The sequence below is a fragment of the Pteropus vampyrus genome, unplaced genomic scaffold, assembly GCF_000151845.1.
Source record: "Pteropus vampyrus isolate Shadow unplaced genomic scaffold, Pvam_2.0 Scaffold311, whole genome shotgun sequence".
NCBI classification, from domain to species: domain Eukaryota; kingdom Metazoa; phylum Chordata; class Mammalia; order Chiroptera; family Pteropodidae; genus Pteropus; species Pteropus vampyrus.
Window position 1 is genome coordinate 2,204,776 of NW_011889092.1, and position 21,331 is coordinate 2,226,106.

At 33.5% G+C, this 21,331-nt stretch overlaps 1 protein-coding gene across 7 annotated transcripts in view; it reads right to left on the reverse strand.

Moving 5' to 3' along the window:
* NUP98 (nucleoporin 98) overlaps nucleotides 1-21,331 on the reverse strand; it is an 81,741-nt gene that overhangs the window by 49,787 nt on the left and 10,623 nt on the right. For 3 of the 7 annotated variants that reach the window (XM_011377433.2, XM_011377428.2, XM_011377429.2), the window contains 10 exons: nucleotides 20,078-20,181; nucleotides 17,985-18,086; nucleotides 17,693-17,869; nucleotides 16,043-16,182; nucleotides 14,668-14,775; nucleotides 13,394-13,574; nucleotides 12,222-12,385; nucleotides 9,654-9,791; nucleotides 8,054-8,192; nucleotides 2,547-2,639 (listed from right to left, as the gene is read on the reverse strand). In XM_011377433.2, coding sequence (XP_011375735.1) covers nucleotides 2,547-2,639; nucleotides 8,054-8,192; nucleotides 9,654-9,791; nucleotides 12,222-12,385; nucleotides 13,394-13,574; nucleotides 14,668-14,775; nucleotides 16,043-16,182; nucleotides 17,693-17,869; nucleotides 17,985-18,086; nucleotides 20,078-20,153 — 1,318 coding nt within the window. In that variant the 5' untranslated portion in view covers nucleotides 20,154-20,181. The remainder of the gene's footprint in view (nucleotides 1-2,546; nucleotides 2,640-8,053; nucleotides 8,193-9,653; nucleotides 9,792-12,221; nucleotides 12,386-13,393; nucleotides 13,575-14,667; nucleotides 14,776-16,042; nucleotides 16,183-17,692; nucleotides 17,870-17,984; nucleotides 18,087-20,077; nucleotides 20,182-21,331) is intronic. The other 4 variants (XM_023521667.1, XM_011377431.2, XM_023521666.1 and 1 more) reach the window with 2 other exon arrangements.

The window sequence follows — 21,331 nt, forward strand, 5'->3', positions numbered from 1 at the left end:
TGAGCTTGGTGAATCTCGCAATTCTCGGTTCCCTAAATGATCTGCTGCTAAGGTTGGGGGTGTAAAATTCTTTATTAACTGTATTTGGCTTTTAGTCTATAGGGACAAGACATGAATGAGGAATATATAGCAGTAATAAAAATATAATTTGTTGTCTGTGAGGTAGAACTGTTTAAGGAAAATGGAATATATTCAAATTAATAAAGAGGCTGAGATGTAACATTATTGTGGAATAAAAGACAACAGCACCAGAAAAAGTTATAGAACATTTTATAACCCTGGACTACAGAAGACATTGCTAATCACAACCTGCAAGACCCAAAAGCCGAAGAGGAGAGAATGACAATTTTGACACATAAAAATAAAACTTGATTAGTAAGATACCATAAACAAAATTAAAGACTTAGTGCAAATACCTGTAACATCCAAGCCTTCAACTTATTGTTCATAAACTGCCTAGAGTCAAATCTATCCTTGAAAAAACCCTTAATTTGCCCATACCAAAGCTAATTTTTCCTCTAGGAATAGAAGAGAACACTGATGTCAGATAATATATTCTATTTAAGTTTAGGGATTACATTGTACAAAAACATAGAGCTTTTTAGTTTTTATTTCTTGCAAAATACATGCGGAAGAATTTGGTAAGTTAAAATGCTCAAATGAAACCCTATCATACTACCGAAGAGAGTTAATATCCACTCTCTCAAAAATAAAGAAATAATAATCAAATATTATGAGTAAGAAATTCAAAGATTCAAATGGCCAGTAAACATACATAAGGATATGTTACCAGTAATCAGTGAAGTGCAAATGAGAATATACCAATTCCTACTATCATGCATGCAAACATGAAAAAGTCCAACAATATAAAAAGAGCACGGGAAAATGAGTACTTTCATAAAATATGAGTAAAAATAAAAATGGGAATTCTTTTCAGAAGGCAAATTGGCAAGACTGACCAAAATTCAAAATATGTGTATCTTCTGGCACAATTCCAATTCTAAGAATCAATCGTATATATTATTAATATACACAAAATTATGTAACAAAGATCTTCATTGTTGCATTGCTAGTAATATCAGATAACTTAAATGTCCATTAACGGGGAAAAAGATAAATAAATTATGCTGTGTGTATGAATTCTGGGGTTATGTGTATATATGCACATGATGAAACACTAAACAGTTATATTGAAAGACTGAGTTAGATCTATACATACTGACCAAAAGAAAAAATATATGCCCAAAATGTCATGGGAAAAGAACGAAATACAGAATACTATATATAAAGTAGCTGCTTTCTTTCTAAAACATGACTGACTGTACTGTAGTAAACAATATGAAATACAATGATATATATAACTGAAACAAAAGTTAAATAAAACAATACTTAACCTTGCTTCATACAATAGATTTTTTCTCAATTCCAGTTCATTTTTAAAAAATGCTAGTTGCAGCCTACTACATTAATATTACATCCAACTAATTAATGTATGTCATCATTTGGTTTACTCATATAGAATATGGTTTCCTTTTAAGAACATAACAAAAAAGCCTATACAGAAAACACATGTACATACAAACATATATATGTATGTGAAAGCACATTTGAAAAATGTATATAAAAGGGTCTGACAAGATACATGCCAAACTTTCAATAGCTGTTACTTCACAGCTAAAAGGTGTAAGCTTTTCATGATACCTCTGTATTGTTAAATTCTTTTTAACATGCACTTTTACTTTAAATAGAAAATAAAACAATTTATAGGGTACGAAATGTGGTTCTATTAAAAAAGAGACATAAATAATCAGCATAGGAGCAAAGACAATGGGTAACTCGACAGTGGAGGCAGAGACGATGGAAATGAATGGTCTGCAAGTAAGACTACACTCATAGATGAATTTGGAAAGTAGGTTATTAACTATATGCTTAAACAACCTTGTTGAACTATACATATGGAAACACTTATTCATTTTATGAACATTATCACCTTTCAATGTTTAAAACAGCTGGGCAGGTAGAGGGGTTGCTGTCTTCAAAAACACTGAAAAATAATTATCAATAGCAGGAATAGAGACAAAAGGCATGGCATTTCAGCTGTATATCAAGGTAAAAAGAATCTGCCTAAACCTTGCAAAAACTCAGTATTTAATTACTTCAGCATGAGCTCTTATTATTAGGGTAAAAAAGCTTCCTTGATAAATAGTTCATGGTCTCAAATCCCTGTTACAAAGGTAATATAAGGGAACTGAAAGTTACTAATGTCACCAAATGAACAAGTCTCATATCAAATACTGAAAATCCCAGATAGCCTAGGATTATCAGAGGACAAATATTTCGTAGAAAGGGAACATACAACCTCTAAGAGAAATGTGTCAATGTTTTAAAACCTGGTAAAGCGTAACTGCTGAGACTGTTTTATCTTCTGTGAAAATGAAAATCTAGACCTCTTATTTCCAGTCATGTGATCATGCACAAGTCTTAGGTTCCAGCAATTAGAGAGCCAAAATATATCACTTTCTAAATTTCACAGTACAGTTCCTTACCTGTTCCAAATCCCGCGCTAAGCCCAGTTCCCAGAGTCCCAGGCCCTGGTTTACTTCCAAAAAGACTATTCCCGCTGGTATTTGTGCCAAAACCTAGAAAGACAAAAGAATGAGTGGACTGTACTTTTAACACAACTCTCTTTCCTGTATGGGAATTTATAACAGTCTAACCCTAAATTTTACATCCTTTCAGTTATTATTTAGAAATTCTAAATGGTAGGCTAAATTAAATTTTGATGCCTGTAAACAGACCCTACAAGTCTTCCTATTAATAACATTTCTGGACTGAAATTTCAATTCAGTATAGGATAATATCCATTATTAAAAGCAAAGTGATTGTGCGTGAGCTTGAGAAACATTCTCTTTGTAAGGCTCCAACCTACATTTTATGTTTAATTATTGGAAGGAAAACTGATTCCCTCAAACTTTCACTGAAAAATTAAGACAGTCGACAAAGATACTTTAATGAATCTAAAGGTTCTTGCTAAGAGGAAAATACCTATAAAAATCCCTACAGCAGCTTTTGTTTTTGAACAGACAGACCTTATATGAATAATATGTGGCAGATCACATGAGGAGCGCTTTTAATTGTGTCATACTCAATTAAAAGCGCTCCTCGTGTGATCTGCCACATATTATTCATATAAGGTCTGTTGAGTAGGCAGTACTTCATTTTTGTGGCATAATTAGCTCACAGGAGCACTCAAGGACTCAGCCAGTTGATATTACAAAAAGATAATCTATGAATAACTTTTCTTGAATTGTATCATTATCAGAGATGATGGAGAGTTAAACTATCCTCCCTCACTATGACCCATCATTCAGAAAAGCCCTGATTCTCCCCTCTGAAGTCCAAAGATGTCCCCACAAAGATACCCATATTTCATTATTATTTCTCTTTTGTTGAGATATGTCTATAAAGTTTCTGTACTCCTTTTGGAGCTACAAACAAAAAGCTAGTAAGTTTATCATTAATCTCTTTTGATAAGAGAAAAAAAATCAATCATGGGCCAGTAAATCCTGTTTGTGAAAAGTCTTTTTAAAAGGCATCATGGCGGCGGGGGATGGGGGGGCGGGGGGGCGAGGTGAAGGAAAGGCATTATGGAGAAGAACAAGTATAAAAGATTTACAGAACAAAGAGAGTATCTTGAACTATATGGCAATATCATCAACTAAAAATATTATACTTTTGTTGTGCCAATATTTGAATTATTACCTCAATAAAAAGATCAAGAAAAAAAATTGGAAGAATTTAATCAGTTTGAAAACATATTTCTAAAGTCATTTAAAAATCCAAGCAAGTAATATGACTTAATCTCAATACATTTATTTCATACATTCATTAAATCTTTTCTTCAATCATGCTAATAGTTATGCCACAAAAATGAAGTACTGCCTACTCAAGCACAATTTTTTAAAAAGAAAAAACTAAAAAAATGTACCTTGAGATTCTTTTTTTTGAGTTAAAATTTAACCAGAAAGGATCATCCATCCCCATTATCAGCAGAAAACAAAATATTTGTGAACTACCTCAAACCCACGGGAGGGAAATAAATTCCACTTTACACTGTTTATACCACACACTTCCTCCGATTCTTACTGACAAAAGTTTATCAACTCTGTTATTTCAAAACAATTTTTAAAATTAAGGATAATTAATCAATGGTCAATTAATTTACGACAAAGGAGCCAAGAATATACAATGGGGAAAGGACATTCTTTTCAATGAATGGTATTGGGAAACTGGACAGCCACATGCAAAAGAATCAAACTGGACCACCATCTTATACCATACATAAAAATTAACTCAAAACAGATTAAAGACTTGAACATAAGACCTGAAACCATCTAACTCCTATAAGAAAACATAGGTAGTAAGCTCCTTGATATCTGTCTTGGTGATGATTTTTCTGATCTGACATCAAAAGCAAAGCAACAAAACCAAAAATAATCAAGTTGAGACTACATCAAACTAAAAAGCTTCTGCTCAGCAGAGGAAATCATCAACAAAATGAAAAGGCAACCTAGAGAATGGGAGAAAAGATTTGCGAATCATGTATCTGACAGGAGGTTAATACCCAAAATATTAACAGCAAAACAATCAATCTGATTTAAAAATAAGCAGAGGATCTGAATAGACATTTTTCCAAAGACAACATACAGATGGCCAACAGGTACATGAAAAGGTGCTGAACATTATTAATCATTTGAGAAATGCAAATCAAAACCACCATAAGGTATCACCTCATACCTGTTACAATGGCTATCATCAAAAAGTATTGGCAAGGATGTGCAAAACAGGGAATCCTTGTGCACTGTTATGGAAATGTGTAGCGCAGCCACTATGGACATTGGTATGGAGGTTCCTCAAAAAATTAAAAATAGAACTACCACACAACCCAGCAATTCCACTTCTGGGTATTTATCCAAAGAAAATAAAAAACTTAATTCAAAAAGAGATATAAGCCATCTTCACAGCAGCATTATTTACAATAGCCAAGATCTGAAACCAACCTGTGTCCACTGAGGGATGAATGAATAAAGAAAATGTGGTGTATGTTATGTATATAATATATAATATATGCAATAAATACATAAAATGAAATAGTATTCAGTTATAAGAAACAAGGAAATCTTGCCATTTACAACAAGATTAACCTTGAAGGCATTACACTTAGTGAAATAAGTCAGGGAAAGACAATGACATATGATCTCACTTATATTTGGAATCTTAAAAAATAAAAAAACAAAAACAACAACAATAAAAAAAAAACCTGTGCTCACAGATACAGAGAACAGATCAGTGGTTGCCGGAGGCAGGAGGTGGGTGATAGGTGAAATAGGTAAAAAGGGGGAGGGTGTCAAAAGGTGTAAACTTTGTTACAAAATAAGTAAGTCATGGGGATATAATGAACAGCATGGTAACTACAGTTAATAATACTGTATGCATATTTGAAAGATGATCAAGAGAGTAGATCATAAAAGTTCTCATCCCAAAAAAAACTTTTGTAACTATGTACGGTGACTGGTATTAACTAGACTTACTATAGTGATCATTTCTCGATGTATACAAATATCAAATGATTACATACTTGAAACTAACATGTTAAATATACCTTAAAAAAACCCAAAACTTACAAATGTTTATGTATACAAAGAGCTCCTTCTGTCCCTTAACCATGCAGCATAGAAGAACCATTGATTTATTGCTCAGTATCATCTTACCAATACCCAAAAGATTGTCAGCCTCTTTAAATTGTTGCTTACAAGTGTTGGCAACCTTCCTGTAATTTCTCTCCTGAAAGAACACTCTTCTTCATTCAGAAATTTAGACACTCATATAGTCAGTTAATCTCAAACTTGTCCCTGTCACGAATATTTACCAACAAAATGAGCTAATGACTTTAAAGAATGACATAAGGATTTGGCAAGACCAACTGCAGCTGGTATCCTCATCTTTAACTCTGTGGATTAATCACCATCAGGACAAAACACAATCCGTTACTGGATAATGTGCAACTAACAATAACATAATGATGTTCCAAATCTTTGTATGACCTTATTCAATTTCCAGATTTGTTGTATGACTTATTTCTAAATCAGAAGATTACCTCTGCCCACAAAATCAAAGTGGAGAGCTTCCCAAGAAAACAGAAATATCAAAGAAAGCCTTACATAGATCTGGATCCGTCAAGTAATAACAGAATGATAATATCACCCGAGAGTAGAATAAAATTCACTAGCCTGTAATTCCCATAAGACTTATAATTAAATAGACTTATAATTAAATCCTTCCTCTCAGGGCCCTATTTATTTATTAATTCATTTAACAAACTTTTAGCGAACAACTACTCTATGCCAGGTACTAGGTCGACGATGGGGGAAAAAAAATTGACCATTAAAATTCAGCACAAAAACTAGTGAGGCGTATCAGATAAAGATGAGAACTTTCATTTATAAATCACTGAACATAAGTATAAACACACTCATAAAAAAAAAAAATGCACCAAATTAGAAATCTGTAATCATGGAATAACAAAATATATTTTAGAAGTCCAGCCTACTTTATCAAGTATTGCCTACACAAGCACCCTGTCGGATTGAAATGATTGAAATAACATTTAATTCTGAATATGAAGTGCTACAAAAAAAAACATGCATTTTCAAAGGAAGCAAAAACTGGTTTTGGAGGGGGTTAAAAAAATAACAGATATACAATGGTTTATGGCCCTCCAAAGCGTACATACACCAAATATGATATATATGTGCTATTAAAATATCATGGGGTTAGAAGATGAGTAAGAAAAAAATAGTCTACAATGGCTCTTTGGGGAAGAGTGATACTGATTAAAAAAAAAAGGTTGAACAACAATGATTTAATGCTTAAGTAAATTAATTTTATAAACAAAGACAAGTAAACAAAATAGGTGTCCATACTAACCAAGTCCACTGCCTCAAAATCATTCTTTCATAGAGTGGAATCAAGAAGAATTATAAGTGGAACAATAATCATTACTAGGACTGAGCAAGTAACTAACAAAAGGGGTTAAAGAAATCAAATAGAATACATAAATTTAGGAACTGATACCTGACAAGGACCTTCATATTTCTGTGAAAACATATAACCTTCCAAAGGATGCTTAATGTAGTCTCTTTCTCGAGTACAAGATCATTTAAAACCTCATTTAAAAACAATGTAACTGCTGACCTATGGCAAATAACTATGTCTTTGCACTCACTGGCAGATGAAACTCTTAAATACTCAAACTGCTATTTCACTTGATGATAAAATACTTTCCACATTGCATTTACCACAAATTACGCTTTGTTTGAAATTAATATTTCCATTAAACGGGTTTTAATTTTTCCAACATATTTCCGAAGAGTAGATTAGGGTTTGTTATGTAAATTATTGTTCAATCTTATTTGAATTTGCCAAATTTTAAAAAATGAACATGTACTTAAAAACGAAGCTTTTGCAACTATAAGAAAACTGAATAATCCCCTAAACCAGAAAGGCTTCAACTGTCAATAAGAATCATTGAGTCTCAAAAAACAACAAAAAATTTTTAAAAAAGAATCTCACGTGTACACTATACCTCCCAGTTTGAAACCTGGCTGAACAGAATATGTTATTTCATCCAAATGCAGTTCATTTATGGTTTCTCAACTATCAGTAAGATAACCCAAAGAAAATGTTTCCCGATTTTGAAAAAAATCTATTTCCATTAGAGAACCAACTTTATGCAAAGTATTGCTGCAAGTGATGAATGGCCCATTTTATCCAAAGCAGGGAATTCAAAAAATATGAATAAAGAAAGGCAATTTTACATATCTCTAAGTATCTCAACCCATGTTCATGATTTTTAAACCTTTCCCTCTTGTACCTCACATCAAGCCCTGGCTTACCTGAGAATTTTAATATTCCCAATCATATGAATCAAGAGAATGATGTGTGGTATAGTCAGTGTAACTTTAAGAGAGCCAAACCTGCTTTTTATATGTACCAAAATTGGAAGTGTTTGTATTGGTTCCTAAAGTCAGGGTTGGTTTGTTACCAAAGAGCCCGCCACTGGTTGTACCAAATGAAGGAGCACTGGTTGTGCTGGTTCCAAATGTAGTAAGCTTGTTATTGCCAAACAGGGTCTAAAAAGAAGAGAATACAGGAAAATTTTAAGTAGTATAACGGCACACACCAAATGGCAAATAGAGGTTACCTCAGGTATACTGGATTGGGTGTGGGGTAAGGAGAGATGTCATCACATTTATGAAAAAGGTTGAAGGAAGATAAAAACTATCTGAAAATAAATCAATCTGAGCAAGATAAACTTTATAAATACAGAATGCTCCTGGCCTGAGAAATTAATGGAATCCCTCAGCAAATATAAGATTTCAGCGAAGAAAAGAAGAAAATAACATGGAAATCAAATATTTTTTACCTGGTAACAGAAATGAATCATGCATTTAGTATCATTTATTTAATTTTCCAGTAGAAACAGTTACAATAAAAAAATTTATACACGCTACAACATGAATAAACCTTTAAAATACCATGCTAAGTGAAAGAAATCAGTCACAAAGACACCAAATTATGTGATTCCATTTATATGAAATGTCCAAAATAGGTAAATCCATAGACAGAAAGGATATCTGAGGTGATTGGAGGTAATGAGAAGTGGGTACAAATGAGTATGAGGTTTCTTTTTAGGGTAATTAATATGTTCTAAAATTGATTGGTGATAGTTGCACACTCTGAGAATATACTAAAAACCACTGAATTGTAAACTTTAAAAGGGTAAATCGTATGGCATATGTGAATTATATCTCAGTAAAGTTATTAAAAAATAAGAACTTTCTGAAAAGCATTAAATAATTTTCTAAATTTCTCACATCAATTAGCTGCCCAAAGTTAAGAAGAACTGATTTCAAACTCCACACACACACACAAAAATTACGTTTTGTAGATTTTTCTTTTTTTTTGAAACCTCCCACGACAGCATATTCAAAGCTTTTTATAATGGGCACATAAAACAAATTGTTTCATACTGATTTTCTCATCTAAAGTGGTAAGATAAAATTTACTTCTGTTTTTACTTTGCTTCAAGTATATAACTGAATAGTAATTTTTTTACTTAAATGACTTAACAAAGAAAATAACTCAGTTAAGCCTCCAGCAGTATGAGAATAGTGAGAATACCAACAACTTTGGCAACTTGACTGACACCAGAAATATTTAATTCTCGAATATCATACCAACCTGTCATCCAAAACAGAGGTTAGAACTAGGAGTTAAAAATTACCTGATTTTAAGAATGAAAGCATCTCAATTTAGACTCAACAATTTAACTGGAGTGATATTTTGCTATCAGAAGAAAACCGCACACAAAAGCACTGAGGCAAAGAAGTTTAAAAAAGAACTTACTATCTGAAAATTAACCTATTAGAGTTACCTAGTTTTAATTTGCACCAAATAACTTTTAGCTACCATCAGTATCAAATCATATCATATACCCAATAAAATATTTGAAAGATAGCCAAACCTTTTTTAGAAAGTTCTTTAACAGATTTAGACACATCTTTATATAACAAACAAGTGTAAAAACCTACCGAACCAACAGCACCAAATCCAGTATTGGTCTGCCCAAAGAGACCTGTTCCTGTTCCAAATGCTGTCCCAGTGCTGGTGTTTGTAGCTGTCCCAAAAAGACCTCCAGGCTGAGAGGCTTGCGTTACTCCAAATAAACCCTGCAAAAGGTAATTTAGATTAAAAGATATTCCACAAGTTTTAAGAGTCTTAGATTAATAATTGTTGCCATTTAAAACAAACTTATGTGACAGGTACTATGCCAAATATTTTACATAGAACATCTCTTTTCTACACAACAGCCCTAAAAAGCATGGCCATTTTTCCAGAAGTAAATAAAGCTCACAGCAGTTAAAAATTTGCCTAATATGTCACAGCTCCTGAGTGACAGGACCAGAAATTCATACCTACATCTAAACCCAATGAGCTCCTAGGTCCTCAGCAACCAATAAGACACTAACTCTTGTGCTCCAAGAGATATCAGGGTTGCAACGCTGACAACAAAATATGATAGGGTGCTTCATTTTCAGAAAGTTCAAGAATCAACAATGAGGTGGGGAATGGACTATGAATCAAATAACTGAAAATAATCAAATTAATCTGGACAGAGGCAGGATTGTAATGTTAAAAAGTTTTAATCTGACATGAGAAACTACAGATTTCAAGTAAGTGAAGTTTGTATCATCCAATGTTTAACATATTTTATTGATGCATTAGTTAACAAAAGAAAAACACTGCTCTGAAAGACTATTGCTGAACTGAGAAATCAATGTAGCGTTTTTAAACACTACGTCAATTATGTCATTGAGACATAATTCAAATACCGTAAAATTTACCCATTTAAAATGAACTGATTATTCAGTGATTATTTGGTATGTTCAGAGTTGTACAACCATCCTCAGTCTTCAAATTTAGAAACATTTTCATCCAAAAAGAAACCCTGGGCCCATTAGCAATCACTCCCCATTCCTAGGTATCCAACTATTAATCTACTGTGTCCATGGATTTGTTCATTCAGAACATTTCATATAATGAAATCATACAAAATGTAATCTTTAGTGAGTGGCTTCTTTTATTTAGCACGTTTAAATGGTCAATCCATGTTGTAGCATGTATCGGTCAGTACTTCATCCCATTTTATGGCTAAATAATATTTCACTGTATGGATATACATTTGTTTATCCATTCAGCATAGACATTTGGGTTATTTCCATCTTTCAGCTGTTATGATAATCTGTGTACAAATTTTTATGTTTTCATTTCTCTTGGAGAAATACCAAGGTGTGCAACTTGGTATTTATGGTATATATGGTAACCCTGCTTAGCATTTTGAGGAATCACTAAAATGTTTTCCAAAGTGGTTGCACCATTTAACATTCCTTCCAGTAATGAAGATTCCAATTTTCCTAAATTCTTGAAAACACTTATTATTGCCTTTTTGCTTATAGCATTCCTAGTGGGTATGAAGTAGTATCTCATTGTGGTTTTGATAGGCATTTCCTTAATGACTACTGATGTTGAGTATCTTTCCATGTGTTTATCAGCCATTTACACATCTTCTTTGGAGAAATATCTATTCAGGTCTTTGGCTCATTTTTTAATAAGTTATTGATTTGTTATTGAATTATAAGCATTCTTTATATGTTCTGGATACAAGTCCTTTACAAGATACATGACTTGCAAATATTTTCTCCCATCTGTAGTTATTTTCTTTCTTGATTGTATCCTTTAGACTCACTAAAGTTTTTAATTTTGATAAAGCTCAATCTATTATTTTCTTTTGCTGCTTTTATTTTTGGTGTCATAATCTAAGAAACCACTGCCCAACTTTTTCTTTTAAGAGTTTTACATTTTAGTTCTTACATGTAAGTATTTGAGTTAATTTTTATAATTATCACGATGGTGTGAACAAAGTGCCCAACCTCATTCTTCTGCACAAGGAAAATCAGTTGTCCTAGTATCACTTGTTGAAAAGATTATTCTTTCCCCTACTGAATTATTTTGGTACTCTTACTAAAAATTCAACTGTCTATGTGAGGGTAAATTCCAAGGTTTCTAATCAATAAATCATACCTCAAATTAATCATTAATTTTACACTTCCCTAAAAGAGTCACTAGAAATAAACTGGTAATAATGAGAGAACTTTCTTTTTCTTTCAGCACAGAAGTAGCAATTATCCAATGTGGTTCTGAGTTTTAGTTCTCCTTTTATTTTAACGAATTCCTTTGCCTAACTCTGCATAAGGGAGCAAGGTGAAAGAACATTCTGAAATATTCTGCTAGTATTTTCTCTTATACTCTATAGAATGGCCGCCGTCAATGTCCAGGCTTCAGGATGGCAAACTCTAGCACACTAAGCAGATATTAGTGATAAGAAAATATGCTCAGAAAAGGTAAGTGACTTGCTCAACAGCCTCTCAACAAGTACAGACTGGAAACTAGGTCTTAATTATTAAAAAATTTTGCTCTTTTTCCTTTACCACATACCATCAACCCTTAAGAAACGTAGAACTTGCTGGTTTGACATCATTAGAAGCCTTATTACTTAGCTCTATAAAGACCTGGAGTTAACTAAGGGCCTGTTTCCTTACCATGGTGTTGGTGCTTGGCTGTCCTAGTGTGCTGGTATTACCAAAGGAAAAGCCAGTGTTCGGGGTGGTTATGGCCTGAGCAAATGGTTTGCTGAAGAGGCTGGTCGTTTGCTGATTTGGTTGGCCAAAGAGACCACCTGGATTTGTTCCAAATCCAGTCGTACCTTTCAGGAAATAGAAATAAAAGAAAAGAAAAATGGAGGAAAAACCACCCCCAAACCTCACATTATCCAGTTACTACAATAATCTCCTTATACTGATTACATATCTAAATTACTCTATTCAAACTGGACATCTGTTTCATTTTCCACACTCCTTCACCTAACTCCAGATTTGCTGCAGACTTTAATTCCTACAATACTCTGACCCCAAGAACATGGCTGTGCTAAGAAACCTTTCTGTGAGCCCACAGCTTTCTTCTATTTTAGAAGATACCGTGCTACACTCAGTCTATGAATGTACTTTAACCTTGTAGGGCAAAGACTTCCTTCTTTCACATCTCAAATCAAGTCAATCCATCAGCAAATCCCACCAGTTCCATAATCAAATTAGGTCCAGAATCTGACATTCTTACCATCTCCACTGCACCATTCTCATCCAAGCCACAATCATTTCTTGTGTAGACAGAGCAATAGCTTTTCTAACCTATTTGTTTCCATCCTTGTTCCCTTACAGTCTATTCTTAATATAGCAGCCTTCAGAATGATCCTTCCCTCATAATCACATGACTTCTCTTTCTAAAACCTCAAATGGCTTCCCGACACAAATAAAAATTCAAATCTTGACACGGGCCCACAAAGTCTTACAAAATATTGTCCCTATATCCCCCAGTCCTTCCCCTGTTCTCTCCTCTTTGTCAAAAACTCAGCATTTTTAGATTTATAGTTTCCTCTAGCTGAAATGCTTTTCCCCCTAGAAATCTATATAGCCTTATATCCTTCACCTTCTTCAGATTTGTCACTGCTCAAATGTTATCTCATCAGGAAAGCCCTTTTTAACTATTTTCACTTAAAACTGTATGTCTTCTCACCTCCACATATGTTTCAGGCACTCCCTATTTCTCCAGTGTCCCTGAATTATTTTTCTCATAGCACTTGTGACAAAATGATAACTATGGTTTCCTTTTTGTCTGTCCCTCCTCAATATGGCCCAATGTGATGTCAAGTGCTTACTAGTTCCAAAGGCTGTTTTGTTCTGACCATATGCAAAGCCTGAATTAGTGGTAGAGGAGCTGAAGAGTCCTGTTGCACTGGAGGTGGCCGGAGAAGACCCAAACAAGCCAGTTGTGGTACCTGCTCCCACCTGGTTCTGCGGGCCTTTCCGGTTAGCCTGATAATCCTCTAAACGAAGTTCCTAGAGAGAAGGAAAACATATTTCCAATCTTAATATGTAGCCAAAAAAAGTGATTTAGGAGACTAAATACTTGAATTTAGTATTCAAGTTCTATGTTCACATACGAACCATGACTAAAAAACAGAAAACTATGAATGACATTAACTTAATATCATTACAGAAGAACATTTACAATAGTGTACAGTAGACATTAAAATTCATAATTGTCATAAAACTACAGGCCAAAGGACCAACCACATCTCAATTTTAATTCTTTTATAAATGATTCTTTTAGTATAATGCTGTAATACTCCCACTCTAAGTGTAAAAATTAGTTGATTAAAAGATGAAGATTCTGGAGTTTGGAAAATTTAAGGAAAAAAGGGATAAAGTTTAACAGTTTTGTCTCAGGGTGTTTTCTGCATTTTCCAATAAAGCAAACACAGTTGGAGTATAGAAAGAAGCAACAGCTACAAATAGGGATGACAGTCAAAAGGTACAAAGAACTATTTTACACAGCATTGAGAACGAACACACTAACTTCATGCAACAACATGGATGATCTCAACTTTGAAAGACAGACTTAAGTATACATAATGTAAGATTCCATTTATATACAGAAATGAGCAAAACATGGGAAGTTAGAATAGCAGTTACCTTTGAAAGGGGAGGATTATGACTGGGAGCAGGGTACAAGGGGGACATTAGGGATGCTGGTAATCTTATGTCTTGATTTGGATCCTGGTTATATGGGTGTGTTCACTAAGTGAAAACTTACTACGTTGTATATTTATGACTTTGCATAAGTTTACTAAAAATACATGTATGAGCACACATATACACATTACCCAGTGTAGTGTGGGCAACATTCAATCAGAACAGACTACTAGTAGTCTATAATGGTGCATAAAAGCTGAATATTATCCTTGCCTAAAGTAATACATATCTATAAATAATACATTAATTTAAAAATTTTTTTGATTATTTAATGTTAATTTTTTACATAAACTCAATGTAAACGAATTGATTCTAAAAATAATCAAAATCATTTTCAAAAACTACTTTCCAATAGATTTAAAAGGTTAGGCTGATATCCTGTATACATTTTACTGACCTCTAGTGACTTGCTTTCATATTCTTTCATTGCAGTAATACACTGGTGCTTGGTGCTGATATTAGTACTAACTCCAGCTTTAACCATAGTATCTGTACCAGTTGGAGGCTACAAAGGAAGACAAAGGCAAATGTGAAAGTCTAAAGCAAACATGTAAATCCAAGCTTTATATCCCTACTTTCACAGATACAATTATTCTACCACTGAACTCTACAACTAGTCCCCCCAGGTCATTTACTAAAGAGATGGTTTCAAGGGTGCTCAATTAAATACATTGCCTTTCTCTTATCTCCCTACATTAAGGTTATTGAATAAGTCAATCTCAATAATAGTTAGCACAAACTCAGAGATTAATCCTATAACCAAGCCATCTATCTACTAAAATATACTTCATATTCTCTGTGAGATAAACTTTATCTAATTTATCTTATACATTTAAACCTCTTTTTCTGAGCTATACCTCCTTTTCTGCCCTGAAGTGTCTGCTTTACAACTGTTGTTGCATTGAACAAATATGGAAGCCTGGTTTTTTCCTTATAATCATTTGAGGAAAAAGGCATGATAAACTACTAAAGATTCCTACCTATGTTGTCAGTTTTCTCAATTATTGTACTTTCTAAGAGACAATACACAGTATTTTCCACTACTGTTTATATTTAACTTTGTTTAAAATTCAGTACTATGAATTCACCATCTTACCTGAGAAATTCTTCACTTTCTGGAATGAATTTTAAGAAGTTTTGCCATGCTGTATTTTTGCCAGAGATTTCCACTAGGCTAACTCCATTTTCAGTCTATCCTAAGTATCTCTAACCAATCACATCAAGTGGTATCTTATATCAGGTGGTATTCCATATATTTTTTTAAATAAATCTTCCACTCTAACCCTCTACCCAATGCCTCTCAAAAAGCTAAGAAAACACAAAACTCTACTGCTCCATTTTGCCATTTCATCAACAAAAGTTTTATTTTTAACCAGCATACAGAATCTTGATGAATTATTTCATATATTTCCTTAAAGAAGCCTTATTTTCAATTATTCTTTTATATTTTGCTCCGACATTCCTTATTTCCATAAAGAATGGTTGACCATTCAGAGGCCAAATTATAAACACAATAAATACAAGTTGAACCTTATCTTAGTCATTATAATCAACTTTGTGAATATAGATTTGACTGGGTTGAGCATAAATCAAATATGCATTATAATCTAGATTTATGTTTTAAAACTTCAACAATATACAGATTTTTGTTCTTAACACATCTTTTAGGAAGAGACTAAGCTGTGCATAACTGGAAAGATTTTATGATTCATCCTGCAAATAAATATACAAATGGGAGAGAAATTCCACAAAGACTGGAAAAAAATACTTACATTAAATTTAATAGTAGTCCCAGTAGGAGCTGCTGTAAAACTACTTGGCCCAAAGAGAGAGCCAGATGTGCTACCAAAAGGATTGGAGGTGGTATTTGTAGTTCCAAAAAGTCCCCCACTGCTAGTACTTGTTCCAAAATCTATAAATTAGAAAGAAAAATTAGATGGTAACAGTAAAGAATGTAAGAATCTATAAAATATCTTGGAAGTGGGATGTGGTACCAGTGCGGCAGTACTTTCTTATTCAAATCTCCCTACTAAATACCTACAAACAGATATTTCATATAAAAACACACTTAATTCTAGGCTCACAACTTTGAAGTGAAACAAAATTTGAATCCTTTAGTCCGCTAAGTGCCATGAAGCCCTTCTTAGGCATACTTGGATTACAAGTGAAAAGAAACAGTACTTTGTTTCATCATAAATTTTATCTCATTCCTCCTTTCTTGGCAAGACTAGATACAGAATCAGCCTGTATTTCTGAAAACACTGCAACAGACTTAACAAAGGCCATAGTATATTTTATTTACATATATTACCACAAACACCCAAATATAACTAAAAAGGTTAAAATATACAAATGGTCCTATTATGGCAACCAAACACAGGTTAATGTAAAATTTCACCCAGAAGAATAATTTTTAAAAAATCAGTAGGCATGTTGATCATTTTATAGAAAAAATAAATCTTCTGATTTCCTTACTTTTCCAAAAAGCAGAGTTTTAAAATTACATAAGAGTGAATTTAACTGTTATCTAAGGAATATATTTTTCAAAATATGATACTTCTAAAGAAGTTACATATATGTGCCAGAAATATCAATAATAAAAAATTATCTACCAATATTTAATATTAAATGGCATCCTAATTACCAAGTTAAGAAGAATATGATTTCTCACTGGAAAATTGCTATTTCTTTTCTAAAAACATGTCCTAAATACAGTTTAAAGTGAACAGTTTAGATTGTACTTTATATTGTCTTGGTTAAATATTTCAATATCCCCACAAACAACTTTCCCTTTGTAAAAATACTGACAGCTGCCTAACTTATTCGATCTGCCATTCACTCGCACTGGGAATGGCATCAATTCACAGAGCACACCTGTTTAAAGAACTGCGTAGAGAAGTATCCCCAAGCCACATCTGGACTTAAAAAGAAAGAAGCCATCAATCGAAAACATCTGCCATGGACAAGAAATGAAGGAGTAACAATGTCATGGCCAGTATGTCATTGCTGCTTTAGTCTCTTCATACCAAATATGAAATGGAGACAAGTAGGTGACCTCGCCATATAATACTGTTCACTACACACATTCCTCCTTGAAATTCTCCTGTATTAACAACTCTGATACTACTCTGACCTGGCTTTTCATCCTATCTCTGGTCATTCTATATCAGGTGCCTCTATCTCTGCATATCCCTTAAAAACTAGTGCTTCTCTGATTTCTATTCTTAAAGATATGTACATATCTCCCTCCTAGTTTCTAGCCTATTAAGCTTTCAATAAATTTTGAAGTTTTCTTCTCCCCATGTTTTTGCCATCTGGAGGGAAAAGAAGGGGAGATGAACATATGGAAAAGGAGAAAAAAGAACACATTCAATAAGCAAATCAAATTGTTAGATGTAGAAGTTCAATAATGTCCTACTTACTTCCAAAGCCAGTTGGTTTATTTTGTGCAAAGGCATTGTTTTGGGATGAGAAGAGACTGGTCCCTGTGCTTGCAGTTCCAAACAAGCTATTTGATGTTCCTGTTGATGTGCCAAACCCAAAGCCAGTGCTTGTCGAAGTAGCTGGCTGGCTAAATGAATTGGTACCAAATAATCCTCCTGGGAGATGGAAAGGAGTTAAAAATAGTTAAATTAGACAGATTGGAGCCTTATACTTATGTGAAGTCTTATACCAGCTGCGAATAAACCAACTCTATTCCAAATAAGCCTCTACCTGGTTTGGTTTGTGAGTTTCCAAACAAGCTTCCAGTACTGCTGCTAGAACCAAATGCAGATGTTCCAAATGCCCCTCCACTAGCAGTGCCAAAGCCAGTATCTGAAAAAGCAAAAGCCAGGGTCAGAATAAAATTTAAGCCAGGTAACACAATAAAAAACAGTTTAATATTTCTTAACATTCTGCACTTGGACAGGACCATTGGTCTAATCTGAAAACCATTTTTCAAAATTCCATCAGACTACTAATTACAGAGTTAAAATTAAGCCACAGACATTTTATTCATTGTCCCCAGGTGAAGTAAGGAAACTTAAAGTGAAAAGGTGTGACTTTTCAATAAAAGTTATAGATTTTGATAGGTTAAAAAAAGAGAGCCAAGGTAACTAGTGACTGTAAGTTACGTACAAAAGTACGTAACTTTTTCAAAATACACATGTTCAAGTTCCAACCCCAGAGATCCTAATTTCATATTTCTAGGATGGGAATTATGTACTTTGAAAAAAAAAGGAAATCTCCAAAAATGATGCTTATGGACACTCTTGCTTTAAAAACCAAGGACCTAGATGTAGAGTACTTTAAGAAGAGGTCATGAGACACCTGAAAATTTTTCTCTATTGTTATTTTTATTAGGTATAATTTAGGTTTGGTAGTTACGCTTTCTAAAAATCTGCATTACTTAGAGGAAGTTTCTGGGATTTGCATTAAAAATACTCTGTTCTGATGCTCCTCTCATCCCTCCCCCTCCAAAAACAAAAAACAAAAAAGAGGATAAAAACAAGACTGGGAAAATGTTGATTGCTAAAGCTGGGAGATAAGTACATGACAGTTCAGTATACCAATTTTTCTACTTTTGTGTAAGTTTAAGGCAAGTCTCATACACTGTTGGTGGGATTGTAGATTGGTATAGTCATTATGGAAAAAAATATGGAGGGTCCTCAAAAAAATTAAGACTAAAACTATCATATGATCCAGCAAATTTTTTTCTGGGTCTTTATCTGAAGAACATAAAAACACTAATTCAAAAAGATATATGCACCCCTCACCCCTATGTTCACTGCAGCATTATTTATAATAGTCAAGATATAGAAACAGCCAAGATATAGAAACAACCTAAGTGTCCACGAATGGATAAATGGATAAAGATGTGGTGTGTGTGTGTGTGTGTGTTTGTGTGTGTGTATATATATATATGTGCGGGGGGTGGGGGGGAGACAAATAGACACTGGAATACTACTCAGTCATATAAAATGAAATACTGCCATTTGCAACAGTATAAATGAAGTTTGGGGGATATTACACTAAAAAAAGGACAAAAACCATACAGTTTCACTCATATGTGAAATATAAAACAAAAAAGAAATGAACAAACAAACCAAAAACACTCAGACAACAGAATGGTAGTTAACAAAGGGGAAGGGAGTACAGGTGGAGGGCTAAGGTAAAGGGAGTCAAATGTATAGTGACAGAAACTAGACTTTTGGTGGTGAGCATGCTATATAGTATATAGACATCAAATTATGTTGTATACCTGTTGTATACTATATTATGTTATACATTATTAACCAATGTTACTTCGAAGCACATACAAAAATTTTTAACAAAAGTTTAAAAATGAGCAAATAAGAGTTGCTGTAAGTAACTAGTGTTATGTATAATACATGGGAGGGGAAGTAAATCTCTGGAAGGCTGGTGGGGATTAGGGACTTTGAAATTTTAACAGTTCTATTTCTGAATGTCATATCTTATTCACAGAGCAAATCTCAGAGTAGTTATTCAATAACTGCATTAGACTTATTAAACAAGTCATTTCCTGGTCTGAAAATCTGTTAACAAATTATAACTTTCTGCTAAAAGAACCAATTAATAAAAATATGTTAAGTGCCTTCTACTGATGATCAGTAAGCCATGAAAACTCAGAACTTACTTCTATTTTCTTAGAAAATTTTTACAAGATCTTATCCTGGTCATTTTTCAAAAAGATTTTGTTATAAAGACAAAGTATGAATAAAATTCCCATCTAAGGTCATCAGAGTAGATTTGTTCTTAATAAGAATAGCTTAAGATTCCTCTCCGCTTTTTGTTTTAAAACTTACTCTGCCCAAAAGTTGAAGTTGTGCCAAAGCCACCTGTACTACCCCCAAAGGGTGTTCCAAATGACTTATTAAACATCTTCAAAATGAGTCTTTGCTTCAGAAAGCTGAAAAGAAGAAAAAATTGTCACTTTTTAAAAAATACAATGTAATTGTTTCATAAAATATATCAGTCTATACCTGTTCAAACTATAGCATAATATTCACTCACATCCTAACTCTGTATGATAAAATAGACCTTGTAAAATTGAGCTGATTAAGAATCATTAAATGGGATGTTAAAAACTTCGGATTCCACCAACAACCATCCCTTTAAAACAATATTTTTTTTTGACCTTTTTTAAAACATAAGCCCCTTCTCAATAAAGATTTCAGGTCCACTATCCTAGATTTTGACAAGCCTCTCCCATCTTCAAATCCCAGAGATTCTGGTGCCCTGACATTCTCTTTGAGATTACTTCCTAAGATTATTTATTCTTTATGGCTTCCTACCAATCTATCTTCTATTACTTCTGGAAACATTACAGAATACCTTTGGTGAAAACCCCCCATTCCTCATACTGGATATTCCCCTCCAGTAACCAAACTATATACCCAATCACTTAATGAATTGCATTAAAATGTCCCAACAAGAACAAAAGGGAAGTTTGGGTTTTTTTCCCTCTCAATTTGGATAAAAACAAGTTAAACGTAGTTTACTCAAAAGTAAAAGCTTTCCCCTTCCATAAATTTTCCTTAAACTTAAGATATCTGCGACCACCTAACTGCTGGCAGACAAGAAAATAATGAGTAAACTGCTTTTAATATAAAAACTCAGAAAACTGCCAATCATGTTTACTTGGATTTTGTGACTGGTACTATGATTTTCCTATAATATACATATAATGGAGTTATTTTTTTCCTAGTTAAATCATGCCTCGTTCATATAACAGAATTAAATATATTTTGAGGTGCTTTCCACAGTGTACCAGTGTCCCATTAACACTTCTAGGTAGTCTAACACCTGAAACATTTTGTGCAATGTTGGAAAAGATGAAGCTGTCCTAAATACCTAATGCTTTTACAGAAATTAACATTCTGTCCCTTAAACTCCCCTAGGGGGAAAAAAAAATCCCAACACTCAGTTCTTTATCTCAACTTCTAGAAATTTAATAACTCCTGAAACAAAATTCACTGAAACCTATGGTTCAAGAGGGCCACGTCAGAATTAGCTGGCAAGTTTTTCAAAATACAACAGCCCTAGATCCCATTTTAGAA